Below are 17,124 nucleotides of genomic sequence, written 5' to 3'. Positions count from 1 at the left end.
TACTAACTAAAATTTGGGAGTTAACTATCTGTTTTTCTTTTCCAGATACAAACAGACAGCAAAAGGAAATTATTTTAATGTTGTTGTTAAGTGCCTTTGAGTTGGTTCTGAATCGTTGTTGTTGTCAAGTGCCATTGAGTTGATTCCGACCCATAGCGACCCTGTATAGGGTTTCCAAGGAGCAGCTGGTGAGCTTGAACTGCCGACCTTGCAGTTCAAACGACTTTGCAGTCTGACACATTCATTAACCCACAGCACCACACCAGGACTCATAGTGGCCCTATATAAGGTTTCCAAGAAGTGGCTGGTGGGTAGTAGTCAAGTGCTTATACTATAGATTATTGTGATTCTTAAAAATTATTTGTACTATTCTTATGGACACTGACTTTTCTCTGCCAACAACCATAATACCCCTCGCCCTGCCCCTTGACATTTATCACTTTCTACTTGTGCTATCTGGACTGCTAACCACAAGGTTGGTGGTTCAAGCCCACTAGCTGCTCTTAGAAAACCCTATACAGGGTTGCTATGAGTCAGAACCAAATTCATGATACTTAACAACAACTTAGTATTATAGTTACTGCCCTTATTCTATTTCTTCCACAGTCAGTGAGGATGGATTACAGTTTAATTTTTGAGTAATTTTTGTATGATAAAAGTTCTTAAACTCTGTAGCTATAGAGCTTTTGTCATCTTAAACCAAATTTGACAGAATGAATTTAATGGGGAAAAAAAACCAAACAATGGAGGTGAGAGATACTATATATGGTACAGAGAAAACTCCAAAAAACTTTCAGCTCCAAATTAATTTAATGGAAGATAATTTGATGGTGTTCTTTTTTGTCACAATTAGGCAAAAGGATGGTGAGAGTACCGATGGATACACTATTAACATTTCTGTCTCCTTTAAATATTTTGCTATAGGACCAAATTCTTCAAATTGTTAAGGGTAAAGTTTTAAACTTTAAATGCTAAAGTTTAGGAAAATAATAAAGTTCTGTATTTTTTTCTCTTAACAGGTGGTGTTTCATAAAATGTCACCCAATGAAACCCTCTTTTTGGAAAGTACCAACAAGATTTATAAAGATGACATCTCCAATAGCTCCTTTGTGAATTTCCAGATATGGGATTTCCCTGGGCAAATGGACTTTTTTGACCCAACCTTTGATTATGAGATGATCTTCAGGGGAACAGGAGCATTGATTTATGTCATTGATGCACAGGTAGTTAGGAATATTGATGCTTACTTCTTCCTTGGTGGCAAAAGATGTAGAAACAAAGGGAAATGCTTATACTCTGTATCATGTGCTTTTTGAAACTAACTTTTATACCTATAGATTCCCTAGCAGTGTAATTGCAGAAGCGCTCTGGGAGCAGGCATCCCATTGTGTAAGGACCAAATATCAGATGATTAGGAGATGTGGCTTACCTCCTAAAGTCCTTTAATGAGCAGCTAATATTGGCTTCTCAGTTTTATTGGCAAATAGTAGATACTGTTGAACATTATTAACATACAATGGTGATACCACTCATTGAAAAGATCCCATCAGTGCCCATGAAATAAGGATGTATAAGGACTGAGTCAGTAAATACTAAATCTTGTCAAGTACCATTGAGTTGGTTCCGATTGTATAGGGTTTCCGAGGCTGTAAATCTTTGTGGAAGCAGAAAGCCTCATCTTTCTTCCATGGAGAAGCTGGTGGTCTTGAACCACTGACCTTGTGTGATTCACAGTCTAGTGCTTACCCTGTAGAGCCACTGTGCTTCCAGATACGAGTTTTTTAATTGTCCAAAATATGTTTAGCCCAACAAGCATTTATTGGAGGCCTTGCAGTGATAGACACCCGGTTGAATGGGACAGGGCCCCTGTCCTTAAGTTTAAACGTAAACATTAGTTAGGAATGCCTTCTGAGTGTCAGGTTCTATAATGGTCCTTTCACATATATGGTGTAATGTAATTTGACCACAATACTGTGAGGTTGGTACTGTAATTCCAGTTTTACAGATGAGTAAACAGACCACAACAACTTTGCTTAAAGTCATATACCTAATAAATGGCAGAGCTGGGGTTACTTGGGAAAAATTCTGTTGTGAAGAAATACCCATTTTCTTTTTATATTATCAGTATTAAGAATTATAAACATTAACTTGGTAATTGATTTTTATTATTTTTTTTGGAGAAATTGAGCTATTAAGTGGCATAAGCGAATGTATTAGAATGTTTGACTACTTGTGTATAATTACGGTATGTATTTTCTGTGGTTGGGGAAAAGAGGTGGTTTGAGGCTTACTTAGCTCACTACTTGACTTTTGTAAGATATCTTTTTAAAAACAATTTTGTTCTGACTTACAGGATGACTACATGGAGGCTTTAACAAGACTTCACATTACTGTTTCTAAAGCCTACAAAGTTAACCCAGACATGAATTTTGAGGTTTTTATTCACAAAGTTGATGGTCTGTCTGATGATCACAAAATAGAAACACAGAGGGACATTCATCAAAGGGCCAATGATGACCTTGCAGATGCTGGGCTAGAAAAACTCCATCTTAGGTAACAACCTGTGTGTTTGATACAAGAGCCCTGAAAAATGTGTAACTGTAGTACCATCTCTGTCATTATTGACGTTGTTCCCTGATATTTATAGGGATCCCCCTGTCCTTTTACCCCGTATCTGTGTGTCTTTCCCATCTTGGTAGTGCACACCATTCTTCTCCCTAGCTCCCTACCAACCTCTCTACGTTGTTAACCTCAGTAGTGCTTTGTATCAAGTCTTTATGATGTTCTAGCATTCAATTTCCAGTCTAGAAACTCAGCTTCCTCAAATGACCCATGCACCTAAAGACTGTGAGTTCTCCCTGCCTCCATCCACAGCCATGCCTCATGGGTCCTGCAGGCCCCTCTTACTCTGCTAACCTTGGTACCTAAACCAAACCCAAACTAAACCTACTGCTATCTGGTTGATTTCTAGATAGGGTTTTCCAGCCAGTAAATCTTGATGTGAGCAGACAGCCTCCTCTTTCTTCTGCGAAGTAGCTGGTAGGTTTGAAACACCAGCCTTACAGTTAGTGGCCAAATGCGTAACCCACAGCGCCACCAGGGCTTCTTAAGCACACTCTAAAAAGATTCCTTTTTCCTTTTTACCTCTGTGTGTGTAGTCATCTTGGTCTCACCTATTTCAGTGCTTTTAACATCTAGAGTCGAGTCCCATCTTGCATGGTGGGCTAGATTCTTAAATTGGCTCCTTGAAATGATCTTAAAATTGCTTCTAAAGTGTGGTGTATATATATACACTACCGTGCCTCTGAGTTTGTAATATGTACACATCAATGTATAAAGGATACAGCTATGTAGTATATATAGTGAAGGATACACTTATTGTGTGAGAAGGCAGGTAGAATAGGCCAAGCTATTTAAATGGTAGAAGTGATAGTAGAAGTCTTGCTCTCTTAAGTATGTGTTTTATTAAATGTACGTATTTTACATCTTCACTGCACAGTCTTTTAGGCATCCAGATTCCTGTTCCATTCCTAGCTCCCTTAATGTGTTACTTGCATACAGTCTAAGCATCTATTTTCTTAAAAATTTATTTAGCAGTACTCAAGGCAGTGGGCTTACAGCTCTGCGTAACACTGATGGAGACTCTGCCCTCATGGAGCTTACATTCTAATGAGGGAGACATAGGAAAAGCAGTTGTAAATGAATATACAGTGGGTATTGAAAATTTTAAATTGAATATATAATTATATAGTTATACGATATAAATGTATAGTGGTGCGATTATAAATTAACAGTGCTATAAAAAATTTAATGGGAAGGTAGACTGTTTTAGAGGGGTTGTCAGGAAAGAACTTTCTGAGGAGGTGCCATTTTAGTAGAGGCTTAAACTATATTTTTATATAATAAACATCACATATATCCTCTGAGTGAGCATTCTCTTGGTTTTTATTTTTGGCCTCTCTCAGTTTTCATTTTTGGCCTCTGTTCAGTTATGCACTTGAGAAACCAAGCTTTTCTGATCCTTTTGCAAAGACTTAGGTAAATATGCAAGTTTCTGGGGGAAAACCTCAGTTGCCCTCAGTTGAAATACAGTAAAGGGGGATGGATAGCCACAGGCTGGGTGGCAAACCGTATTTATCATCTTGAATGATGGGGGATGGTGGACCAAAGAAACAGGCTTTATTTGAACTTAACTGAAATGAAGTGTTATGAAACTTAAAATTTTATGTAATATAGTTATTGTTGATTTAAGGTATTTTTCAAATAAACTGTATTGTGTTTTTCAGCTTTTATTTGACTAGTATCTATGACCATTCAATATTTGAAGCCTTTAGTAAGGTGGTACAGAAACTCATTCCACAACTGCCGACCTTGGAAAACCTATTAAATATCTTTATATCAGTAAGTGAGCTATTTAATACGTTATTGTTTCTGATTCCATTTCCATTGACTATATCGGTGCTGTCAGGTTCTCAAAAAATGCATAGAATTATTTTCTGAATTCTTTCCTTAGAACTCACCCTTTTGATCTTAAAATTCACTGATGACAAATGTTCTCATGCTTCCTTAAGTTAGGAAACATCTTCATGCTGTGCTTCCTAAAGGAAGAGTAGTAACTGGGTTTTGGGAATTTGACTCTGTTTAAGGAGCTCTGGTAGCAAAGTGGTTATGAGTTGGGCTGCTAACTTCAAGGTCAGCAGTTCAAAACTACCAGCAGTTCTGCTGGAGAAAGATGAGGCTTTCTGCTCTCGTAAAGATTTACAGCCTTGGAAGCCCTATGCAGGGTTGCTATGAGTTGGAACCGACTCCATGGCACACCACCACCACCAATCTCTGTCTTATTGGAGATCACTTTTAAAAATGGATCATTTCCTTTCTTAGCGAAATGTAATCTTGTATCAGATTTACATTTTTGTTTTGAGTATTCAGCTTAATGTAAAAGGATATTTCTGTAATCCACTTAAAGTGTGGCTACTTGGTTATCTAAACATTGCTTTGAAAACAGGACTCAATGCTAGATTATGCTAGATATTGATATCAAGCCATAACTCTTTTGTTTTGCTAAAATTTAAAAAATTTTGGTGGGGTCTGATTGGAATAATTAGATAAGGATAATTATTCCAATTAATTCATTGGGATAGAATAAAGAAATGCCCTTACTTATATGAAAGATAAGATAAATGTCTAGAGAATAAAATTTGTTAGTGGTGACCAGGGGTGGGAGTGGTAGTAAACAGTGACAGAAATAATGCATTGATTATGGATAGGGTTACACAGCCAGTTGTTGTAATTGTTACTGATAAAGTTATACATCTGTAAAAAGGTGAATTGCAAAGTTGTGTGATAGGTACATTTACAATGACTAAAGATGTTGCTGAAGCGGTTTGAGGCTGTTTATGTAACAACCAGATATGTTTATGGGATTTGGTTCCTTAGTTTGGAAGTTTAGGGTCATGATTACATGGACATCCCAGATAATTGGCCTAATAACATGTTTAATGCTTTTAAGCTTGCAAGTGGTCACCCAAGGTACAGTAATTGGTCTCGATTCACCTGAATCAACAGAGGAAGAAGGGGTCAGGAAGAGAAGGAGGATCTGAAATGTGTGGTTAATTGCCTCAATGAAAAACTTCATCATGAGACCAGAAGAACTGTATAGTGCCTGGCTACCATTACTGAACATTTTGATCCAAGATTCTTTAATAGACTCCTGATCTGGGGGTGGGGCCAGGGGCGGGGAATGCAGAACAGAATTTCAAATTCTCATAGATTCCAGGCTTCTTGGAACCATAAAGATTGGGTGAACCCCTGAAACTATTCCTCTGAATTAATCTTTAAACCCTAAACCACAGGTATCCCCTGAAGTCTTCTTAAAACCAAACTGTAGGTTAGCTGAACTAGTTAGTCAAGAAAGGTCTGCCTTGAGCATTTCAGGGACTATCTGTGTGGACTCAGATTGACAACTTGAAACTTTACGTTGGAACATTAGGGGGCTGTACGTTTATGTTACTGAGGTAGGAACAACTCGAGGATGAGAATGGTTTTACTAAATCAGCGTCACCAAATGACGCATGTACCAACAAAATAAGATTAAAAAATAACTAGGAGGAAAAATAAATTTGAGTGGTACAGTTATGTCAGTAAATCAGAGCAAAGAGATCATTTCACTTTCATTCTTTGGGGTAATAGCAATGCCTCAACCAAGTACCACTCCTTTCTTGATACTGGATTTATGCAACTGAAAATGACCTTGAATGTTTTTCAGTGATCCAAGATCTATGAGAATTTGCAAGTTATGATTTTTAAAAAAAACTGAACACCTCCCCAATTTTGTTTTTCCAAGAATTCAGGTATCGAAAAAGCTTTTCTTTTTGATGTTGTCAGCAAAATCTACATTGCAACCGACAGTTCCCCGGTGGACATGCAGTCCTATGAGCTTTGCTGCGACATGATTGATGTTGTAATTGACGTGTCTTGTATATATGGGTGAGTCGTATACATATTTCTGCCAGCTCTCAGACAAGTAGAAAACTCTAAACTGAACTTGGGGGCAAGTGCTGTGTAAAGTGGAATTTTTCTCAACATAATTCTTCAACTTGGAGCATAATTTTTCCTTGTTGTTGTAGTTGTGTGCCATTGAGTTGATTCCTACCCATAGCGACCCTGTATAGGGTTTCTGAGGAGCAGCTGGTAAGCTTGAACCACCGACCTTGCAGTACAAATGGCTTTGCGGTCTGGTGCATTAACCCACAGTGCCACACCAGGACTCCTTAGGTGGATGTACCTCTAGAGAGAATTGATTAGAGCAGTTAAAAAGTATCACTGAAAGTTCCTTTCCCCATTCTTTGGGGGTGGGAGGCTTACACTGTGCCTTCTAAATGTAGTTAGATAAAACAAAAAACTAGTTCATTAAAACGGTCTATATAATTTGTGCTGATTTCTAATATAATCTTCAGATTTTGTAGAAGGAGGAATCCTTATTCTTTCATAGAGCAAAGAACCAGGTTGAAAATTTGATCCATATAACTAAAGTTCAAAAATAAACTCAAATGTAAACTCTTCATTCTGTAAGTCCTTGAAATGCAACACAGAAATTCATATACACCAGCAAACAAGTGATTCTTTAAAATAACTCAGTGAATGAGTCAGCACTTTGGAGAACTTAATAGCTTTGATTCCCCTAATAATACATTAACGTTAGGATTCCCAAGGTGCTTTCTGACACTGACATTACTTTTGCTCTTTAATACCTGTTTCCGCTGCTGTTCCTCCGTTGGCTCTGCCTAGTCTGCACTTCTCTTTCATCTCTCTGTCCCTACCCATCTTGTCTCTGGTCTCTGCCAGATTTCTCAGCGTCTTTGCCTAGCTGTCTCTGAGTTGGAGAATACATGCCGATCTATTCCTGTCTCCAGTTTCTGTCTATTCACTTCAGTGATTATATGCTTCTTGTCAGTTTAATTTTTCTATAATGAAAATAAGAAGTAATTTTAATTTCATGTAATTCAGTAAAATTTCATGTTCCCCATTCCTAATTCTACAAAATGGATGAGGAGAACATTTGTACCTTTTTCAAAAAAAACAACAAAAAAAAACTGCAAAAATCTCACAAACTTCTTTTATAACTAAGATCCAACTTAGTTCTAAACTTTTTTTTCATTTTCTTACATTGTGAAATGCATTATAAAGTACATTATGAAAAGGAAAGAAAAAGTGCCCATGATCTCACTTATCTTAACATGGTCTGTGCAAGCACATTGGTGTGTTAAGTTGCCTCTTACTTGACCCTTATAATACTGGGTAGTAAAGACATCGTGTTTGCTAAGGTGGAGGTTTAGCAGACAAGAGGAAGACCCCCAGTGAGACTGGTTGACATAGAGCAGCAGCAATGGTCTCAAACAACAGCAATTATCGGGATGGCTCAGTACCGGGCAGTGTGTCTTTCTGTTGTGCATCAGGTCACTATGAGTTGGAATCTTTTAGACGGCAGCTAACAACAACAGTCACATATCATTTCAATAGTTCTAATCCAATACATGCCCAGAGAATCTTTCGATAACGAAAGTCGAGGCTTGAATTTTTTTCTTCAGTTCCTCCAGTTTGAGAAATGCTGAGCTTGTTCTTCCTTTTTGGTTTTCTGACTCCAGATCTTTGCACATTTTGTTGTAATATTTGACTTTATCTTCTCGAGCTGATGTTGAAATTTTCTGTTCAGCTCTTGGACCTCCTCATTTCTTCCATTTACTTTAGCGTCTCTGTGCTGGAGAGCAAGTTTCAGTGTCTCTTCTGACATCCATTTTGATCTTTTCCTTCTTTCTTGTCTTCTTAATGACTCTTTGCTTTTTTCATGTATGATGTTCTTGATGTCATCCCACAACACTTCTGGTCTTTGGTCTTTATGTACTGCATTAGGCAATTCTGCTGCACGAGACCTTTTTAAAGTGTTGAAGAGCAAAGATGTCAGCTTGAGGGAGGACTAAGGTGTGTCTGACCTGAGCCATGGTATTTTCAGTAACCTCATATGCATGCAAAAGCTGGACAGTGAATAAGGAAGACTGTAGAAGAATTAATGCTTTTGAGTTACGGTGTTGGAGAAGAATATTGAAAGTGCCATGGGCTGCCAAAAGAACCAACAGAGCTGTGTTGGAAGAAGTGCAGCCTGAGTGCTCCTTGGAGGCCAAGATGGCCAAACTTTGTCTCTTATATTTTGGACATAGTGTCAGGAGGGACCAGTTGCTGGAGAAGGATATTATGTTTGGTAAGGTGGAGGGACAGAGAAAAAGAGGAAGACCCCCAGAGAGATGGATTGTCAAAGGGTCAAGCGTGGCAACAATTGTGAGGTTGGCCCAGGACTGGGCAGTGTTTCATTCTGTTGTACATAGGGTCGCTATGAGTCGGTACCGACTCGATGGCACCTAACAATAACAGCAACAATCTAATACATAGAGTAGCTTTCAGACCCTGTAAAACTCACTTTGCAAGTATTAGTATTCTAAGTTGGTTTGAACTGCAAGGTTGGCAGTTCCAACTCACCAGCTGCTCCTCGGAAACCCTACACAGGGTCACTATGGGTCAGAACCGACTGGATGGCATTCAACAACAACATAGTATCATTAATAGGCTTAAAAAAAACAAAACAAAACTTTTTATTGTGAATTGGGTGAAAAAGAGTAGAGCAGCTTTTCATGAACAGTTCATACACATTTGTTGTTTCATCTCATTGATTGTAGTCCCCACAATATAACATCATACATCTCACAGCCTCCCTGTGTTTTCTGTTTTCATTTTTCCTTCTTTTCCTACTCCTTCTCAACTTTGTCCTTTTGCTAATGCTGCCCTTTCAATCTTAAATCATTGATTGTTCTAAAGTGTGCATACCTGCCTAATGTTATTGTTCCTCTTATAGACCAGGTCATTGTTTGGCTGGTGTGGTGCTGTAGAATAAGCAGTGGACTTCTAACCACACGGTCACCAGTTCTAACTCATCAGACATTACTTGGAAGCTGTATACAGCATTGCTATGAGTTGGAACTGACTGGATAGCACTTAAAACAGCAACAATTGTTTGGCTGCAAATTGAGCAATAAGGGTTCCTTTAGTTTTTCTACTACTTCTTTTTCACTTAGGACAGTTTTCGTCTTTTAGGCCCTTTTTTATTTGCAGACTATGTCAGTAGGGATTTGTATGAGGATCAATGTGAAGCCTGCTGCATTCCATGTGTCCTGGTACACAAGGTGAAAGTGAATGTGGAATGCTGCAGGGACCCAGAAAGAGAAAGCTGTTGTTGGTATGCTGTGTGTTCAGTTTATAGTTTCAGGACTTACCAGATTATTTTGTTTTTTATTCATTCTATAACATTTTGCTCTGGTGGCAGCCATTATTAGCGTATGCTGCCACTAAGCATGCTTTTCTTGGTTGTGACTTTCCTCCCTCTGCCTAGGCATATTTGGGCAGGCCTGATGGCACAGTGGGTTAGCGGTTCAAACCCACCAAACACTCGGGGAGAAAGATGAGACTGTCTATGCTAGTAAGGATTTATAGTCTCAGAAACCTTAAGGAGCAGTTCGACTCAGTTGTGTACTGTCGCTGTGAGTCAGAATTGACTCGATGACAGTGGATTTGGTTTCTTCCTTATACTCTTGAAAATTACTAAAACAGCTGAGCATAGAAAATGCTGTACTTTAAAGATGTCCTGAGTAAACATTTTCAGGTCATTAGCATGTTTTCACTCTTAATTTATTTCTTACAGTTAAATTGAGTCGTATAATCTTCAAACTTTGTTAGAATGCACTTTTGATATTTCTTTCTTAGGTTTGTGTATAAGTCAGCGTCAGATGCTGATTCCACGTTAGTGGCTTTCCAGTTGTTGGTTATGAGTACTGGCTTGGAGAGTCAAGGGGCTACTTAGGGCATTTAGCATAGTCAGAACACATAGCACTCTTCTTCACTCACAAGGAAGTCATTTTCTCTCAGCTGCTTCAAGCAAATGACACCTCCTTCCGTGCCACTCAGCCATCCCAAGTACACTGTATGCTTTATTATTCTAGCTAGGAATGAGTGGATATTGTATGAGTTGAGTTAAAAACCCTCAGTTTGAGTCCTGGCTTTGGGAAGTCACTTGACTTTTATTGAACTGTTGTTTCTACATCTTTAAATAGGCTTAGTCTTCTTGTTTATATTTATTTAGTTTATGCTTTCACTTGTACCAGCAAGGATGGAAAATAGTGAAATGGGGCTATGGTAATAGTTCTTGTTGTCAGGGTTACTGAGCGGGTCAAGCTAATGTATGAGAAGGCTAAATTGTAAGGTTCATAATAGTTTAAAAAATAAGCTCCTTTTCCTTCTTTCAACAACAACAACAAAAGAATGGAAAATATAGAAAAATTGGAAATAGGAAAAATAAAAAGCCATTGTTCCACTACTAAAGATTAATGCTACTCACATCCCCCACTGCCATGTATTTCCTAGTCAGTTCTGATCGTAGCAGCGCTGGGTAGGGTTTCTGAGAGTTTAAAAATCTTTGCAGGAGCAGAAAGCCTCATTTTTCTCCTGCAGAGCAGCTGGTGGGTTCCAACTGTGGACCTTGTTGTTCAAAGATCAGTTGTGATCCTATAACACCTCACCAGAACTCCATGGGAAGTAGAAGAATTTAAAAGGAGTCATGGTGGTACAGTGGTTAAGCACTCAGCTGCTAACCAAAAGGTTGGCAGTTCAAACCACCAGTCACTCCACTATAGAAAGATATGGCAATCTACTTCCATAAAGAGTGTTATTGTTAAGTGGCGTCAAGTCGGTTCCGACTCATATTGACCCTATATAGGGTTTCCCAGGAGTGGCTGGTGGGTTTGAACCACCGATCTTGTGGTTCAACCAATCTTTCGGTCCAGAGCTTATCCTACAGCACCACACCAGGACTCTTCCTTAAGGATTGTTGTTGTTGTTGTTAAGTGCCGTCGAGTCGGTTCCGACCCATAGCGACCCTGTACAGGGTTTCCGAGGCTGTAAATCTTTATGGGAGCAGAAAGCCTCATCTTTCTCCCGCGGAGCAGCTGGTGGTTTCGTACTGCTGACCTTAAGGTTCGCAGCCCGATTCATAGCCACTACGCTACCAGAGCCCTGGAAACAATATGGAGCAGTTCTGTTCTGTCCTGTAGGGTTGCTGTAAGTTGGAATTGACTCAACGACAACAGATTTTAGGGGAATTTAAAAGGCAATTTTGACAACTCTTAATTCTTAGTAATCAGTAGATAATCTTTAGACGTTTAGTAAACTACATCAGCAATGATTCTCAGAACCAATCTCTTTTAAAAGCTATTGGTTTCTGCATAGTTCCTGCTGGTCTGTATCTGAGATTATTCTTAAGTAGTTTAAGAATTTTCCTGCTTTTGTAAAGAAGCAAAAATGTGTCTTCTGAGAAAATGTGTGAGTGATCTGGTTTATAAGAGAAGGCTCAAAAAGTTTGTGGAAAAATGAACTTAAAAAACATTGAAATTTTCCATGAACTTTAAAAAAGTCCCTGCATAGACTCTGCCTTGCTGAAACTCATTTAGAGATCTCTGACCTGAAGGAAACACTTCAGCTGGGCCTACAAAATAATAATCTAACAGGATTAGTAGCCCCACCTGGGAATTGTTGAAAATGTTTTAATTTCCTTGGTTTAGAGCACCATATGGTTTCAGTTTTTCCTCCAAATACCTGATTATCTGTAATAGTAAAGAATATGTAATGAAATGTGTGTTATTGTTGTTGTTGTTTTTAATATGATTCCCTGAGCTATTAGGAGCCCTGTTGGCTTAATGGGTTTCATGTTGGGCTCCTAACTGCAAGGCCAGCAGTTTGAAGCCACCAGCCACTACACTGAAGAAAGATGAAGTTTTCTGTTCCCATAAAGATTTACAGCCTCGGAAACCCTATACAGGTTCGCTGTGAGTAGGGACTGACTCAACAGTACACCACCACCACCACCCTGAGCTATTCTGTGTTTGGGACCCCTGCACGTAAATGACAACTTCTGTTACAATGTATTTAAGCTGATATTTTTCATCTGAGAACTGGGTAGTCAGACTTGTTATGATTCAAGGTCAATGTAACAAACTGCTTTGTTGGGAAGCTTACAATGAAAAATACTCTCTTTTAAATAGGTTAAAGGAAGATGGAAGTGGAAGTGCTTATGACAAAGAATCTATGGCAATTATCAAGCTGAATAATACCACTGTCCTTTATTTAAAAGAAGTCACTAAATTTTTGGCACTGGTCTGCATTCTTAGGGAAGAAAGCTTTGAACGAAAAGGTAATGGCATTTTAAAAAGTTATTTGTATGTAAAGTTCCTTGTCATAATTGTTTAGGTCTTTGAACACAACAGAAAATAACACTCTAGTGGTTACTTTAAAAAACAAAACATAAAAACTATCCAGACTACTTTACTTTTGCCTCTTCCTTTTCATGTATAGTCCAGATTTTTTCTTTCTTTCTTTTTTTTTTTTCCTTATAAATATCAAAGTTTTTCTTTTGGCCTTTATTCTTCTTCTTGTTAGATGCCATCAAGTTGGTACTGACTCATAGCCACCTTGTGAACAACAGAATGAAACACTGCCCGGTCCTGCACTAACTTCACAATCATTGCTACACTTGGGGCCATTGCTACTGCCACTGTGCCAGTTCATCTTGCTGACCCTCTACTTTACCAAGCATGATGTCCTTCTCCAAAAACTGGTCCCTCCTGATAATATGTCCAAAGTATGAGCGATGAGATCTCACCCTTCTAAGGAGCATTCTGGCTGTACTTCTTCCAACACAGATTTGTTTGTTCTCTGGCAGTCCATGGTACTTTTAGTGCTCTCCTCTAACACCATAACTCAAATGCGTCAATTCTTCTTCAGTTTTCTGTATTCACTGTCCAACTTTCACATGCATAGGAGGTTGTTGAATATACACCATTGCTTGGGTCAGGTGCACCTTAGTCCTCAAACTGACATCTTTGCTCTTGAACACTTTAAAGAGGTCTTGTGCGGCAGATTTGCCTAATTTGATACATTTGCTTTCTTGACTGCTGATTCCGTGAATATTGATTGTGGCTGCAAGCAAAATGAAGTCTTTGACAACTTTAGTCCTTTCTCTTATTTATTTTGTTGTTTATTGGTCCTTGAGGTTCAAACTTGCAGTCCAGTGCTTTATCCCACCGCTCCGCACCAGGACTCCCATTTATTGGTCCAGTGGTGATGCTTTTTGTCTTCTTTACATTGAGGTGCAACCCGTACTGAAGGTTGTGGTCTTTGATCTTCATCAGTAAGTATTTTAAGTATTGGTCTTTCTTACTGCAGACACATTTCTGGGTGGCACAATTCCTTGGTGCTTCACTACTAACTGTAAGGTTGTTGGTTTGAACCCACCCAGAAGCACCATGGAAGATGCGCCTGTCTGCTTTCAAAAGGGCAGCTTTGAAAACTGTGCACATATGGGGTTGCATATGTGCATATTGACTTGATGACCACTGTTTTTATCTTCAGATGCTTTCATTATTTATTCAGCATCTGTAATTTTGGTTCCATCTGAACCAATCCATTGAAACTTTTTTTTGAAAGTTTATCAAGTTACCTTCTTGCCTCATTTGGTGGCCTGTTCTCACTCTGTAACTTCTTTAGTCTTTAAGGAAGGGGATCACCCTGTCACTTCCTCCTTTCTTATAGTTGACATTCTCCTTTACTTCCCTAAAACTGTACTTGTCAGGATTTTCTGTTTCTTTGGCCATCTCTTCTGTTTTTCTTTTTCTCACAGCCAAATCTTTCTGCTCTATTAATTTTCCTGGTCAGCCCATCCAATAATCCATCACTCTGGTTCATCTTTTCTGTTTGACTGTTTTTAAAATGTACATTTCCAGCTCTGACTTGAGCGTGTGTTCTAGTCTCATGTTTGGAGACGTTAGGATGATATGTTCGCATCTTGTTCGTAGTGTCAAAAACTGATCGTTGTTTCCCCCTCTCTTTCATGACCCTCCTGGCTAGCTTACTTTTATGTCTAGTGATGCCATTTTTGTTTGCCCAAGCTTACATGTCTTGTCAGGCCGTCTTGTTATTGCTGAAAGGGGCCTCTGGAGATAGTTTCACAGAGGTGAGTCGATATCCTCTTTTCCCAATCTTTTCCTGTGTTGTTTAGCTTGAATTTTCACCATTAGCATTTGTTCCTTGGAACTGTTTCTTGAGTTCCTTCTCATTTCCACTGTCGGTGCCTCCAGTCCAAGTCAACCTCCTCTCTCTCTAGATCTGTGGTGTTGCAATAACTTTCTGGTTGATGCTCCTCAGGCATTCAGCAAGCATATATTGAGTGCCTTTTATTATTGAACTACTCAGGGATCTACAGTAGGCTCTCTATTACTTACTGCAACAAGTCCCATTTTCCTGCCAGTGTTTCTAATGGAATGGGTAGGATATATAAACGATTTTAGATGAAACAAAAATGTGTATTCACCTTTGAGCTTGGACAAAGAAAAAACTAGAAAGAGAATTGATGTCATCTGAATTTCTCTCAGTGGAAATTCCTTCTTTCTCACTATGCTGAATTGTGTGTTTATTTTTCCCATTCATGATTTAGTCTCTGACTTCATGTATATCCTTAAACAGTGTAGAGTATTGTGTATTTTTATATAAATGCTATCAAAGTGTAAGTCGTTTTCTGCAACTTGATTGTTTCCTCTTGTGAAATACTGTTTTTGAGATTTGTCCCAAACTGATAATTGTAGGTCAAGTTCATTCATTTTCACTGCCACATTGTATTCTATGGAGTTCTAGTGTGGTGATATAGGATAAGCACTGTTACCCACAAGGTTGATGGTCCAAATCCACAAGTTGCTCCTCAGAAATCCTATACAGGGTTTCTGTGAGTTAGAACCGACTCCATAACACTTAAACATAGTATTTTATTGGTTGAATGTACCACAACTTATTTTTTTGCTGCTACACAGTTCAATTATTTGTTAAATTACAGTAATTCTGCAGTAAATGTTCATGACCCAATCTGTTTTGCACATGTGGAGAATTTCTGTAGAGTATGTATTTAGGAGTGAAGTTTATGGGTTATAGAGTATATACGTTTTCAACTTTCTCAGACAGTCGTTGCCAGACTTCTGGCTTCATCATTTTCACCCCTAACAGTAGTACTGTATGTAGTTCTTGTTGCTCCTTATTCTTGATAATGCCTGATGTTGTCATATTGGTTAATTAATGTTATCTGGTAGATATGAAATGTGCTCTCATTTGGTTTTAAGTCTTACTTCTCTAACTACTCATTAGGACGAGCACCTTTCCATGACTGTTCAGGTTTCTTTGGTAATTTACCTGTTCCTATACCTTTGTATTTTTCTTACTAATTTTTAGGAGTTTAAAATTTTTTTTTTCATTCTAAGGTTAAATATATATATTTTAAAACTGATGGTGGAAATTTTGAGACACACACCAAAGTGGAGAGCTCAACACAGTGCCTCTCCATGCGTCCCCTCCCCGTTCTCCCCCCACTGGGTTATTTTTTAACCTATTTTTGTTGTGAATGATCTATCTGTAAAGAGGAATTGTGTCATAAACCCTTTTGTACTCATCACCCAGATTGAATAATTGTCAAAATCATAACAATTTTAAATTTAGTTCATCTCTATCCTTTTTTCTCTGTTGAATTATTTTAAAAGTTTCTGTAGATTTTTCTAGAAGATAGTGCTCTTTGGAAAACATCATACTATTACCATGTTATTGTGTTTCTGTTGAGTCAATTCTGACTCATGGTGGCCCTGAATAGAGTTTCTAAGGAGTGGTTGGTGGGTTTGAACTGCTGACCTTGCAGCTAGCAGTTCACGCCAGAATTTCATCACCATCAATAAGCTTGACAAAAATGAGTGTAATTTACAATACTGTAAAATTATTGTAGCTTGTCAGTGTTCATGTTTCCATGATTGTCACTTAAAATTTTTTTTTTAACTTTTTTTTGTGAATGAGTAAAGGTGTACAGAGCACGTCATTACTTTTCCATTCAGCACATCATATACTTTGCATCATTACAGTGATTACAATCCCCTCCGTGTACCAACAAGCTAATAGTATTTACCTCTATTTACTTTAACTCTAGCTGTGTCTCCCACTACTTTCATCTTTCCTCGGCTAACCACCCTCTTGCTGTATATTGTTTGTCCTGTCATCCATATTAACATGTGTCTACCTGAGGTTGGCCCAGGATCGGGCAGTGTTTCGTTCTGCTGTGCATAAGGTCGCTATGAGTCAGTACCGACTCGATGGCATGTAACAACAACAAAAAACCCTCTAGCCCATAAATAATTTTCTCTCTTCCCCCTCATCCACCCTTCATAATCATCATAGATTGTTTGTTTTATTAAGAAAACCTTGTCTTTACTTTTTATGACATTGTTATCAACAGTATTTGTCCTTTTGTGATTGACTAGTTTCACTCAGCATAATGTTCTCTAGGTTCATCCCTGTTGTGAGATGTTTCACTGATTCATCATTATTCTTCAGTGTGATGCAGTATTCCATTTTACCTAAATTTTAACCATTCTTCTAAATTTTACCTAAATTTTAACCATTCTTTTGTTGCTGGACATCTAGGCTGTCTCCATCTTTTTTTTGATG

The 17,124-nt window shown here is 38.4% G+C and overlaps 1 protein-coding gene across 2 annotated transcripts in view; it reads left to right on the top strand.

Annotated features, from left to right (window-relative positions):
- Window positions 1-17,124, top strand: part of RRAGC (Ras-related GTP binding C) — a 39,348-nt gene that overhangs the window by 1,955 nt on the left and 20,269 nt on the right. Inside the window, exons 2-6 of one of the 2 annotated variants that reach the window (XM_006867563.1) lie at window positions 1,122-1,223; window positions 2,354-2,553; window positions 4,287-4,401; window positions 6,344-6,486; window positions 12,639-12,787. In XM_006867563.1, the coding sequence (XP_006867625.1) occupies window positions 1,122-1,223; window positions 2,354-2,553; window positions 4,287-4,401; window positions 6,344-6,486; window positions 12,639-12,787 (709 nt within the window). Of the gene's footprint in view, window positions 1-1,019; window positions 1,224-2,353; window positions 2,554-4,286; window positions 4,402-6,343; window positions 6,487-12,638; window positions 12,788-17,124 lie in introns of both variants that reach the window. The other variant, XM_006867562.1, reaches the window with a different exon arrangement.

This window comes from Chrysochloris asiatica, unplaced genomic scaffold (assembly GCF_000296735.1).
Source record: "Chrysochloris asiatica unplaced genomic scaffold, ChrAsi1.0 scaffold00106, whole genome shotgun sequence".
Classification (NCBI taxonomy): Eukaryota; Metazoa; Chordata; class Mammalia; order Afrosoricida; family Chrysochloridae; genus Chrysochloris; species Chrysochloris asiatica.
The sequence above is the reverse complement of the archived record's forward strand: the minus strand, read 5'-3'. Positions and strand labels throughout refer to the sequence as shown.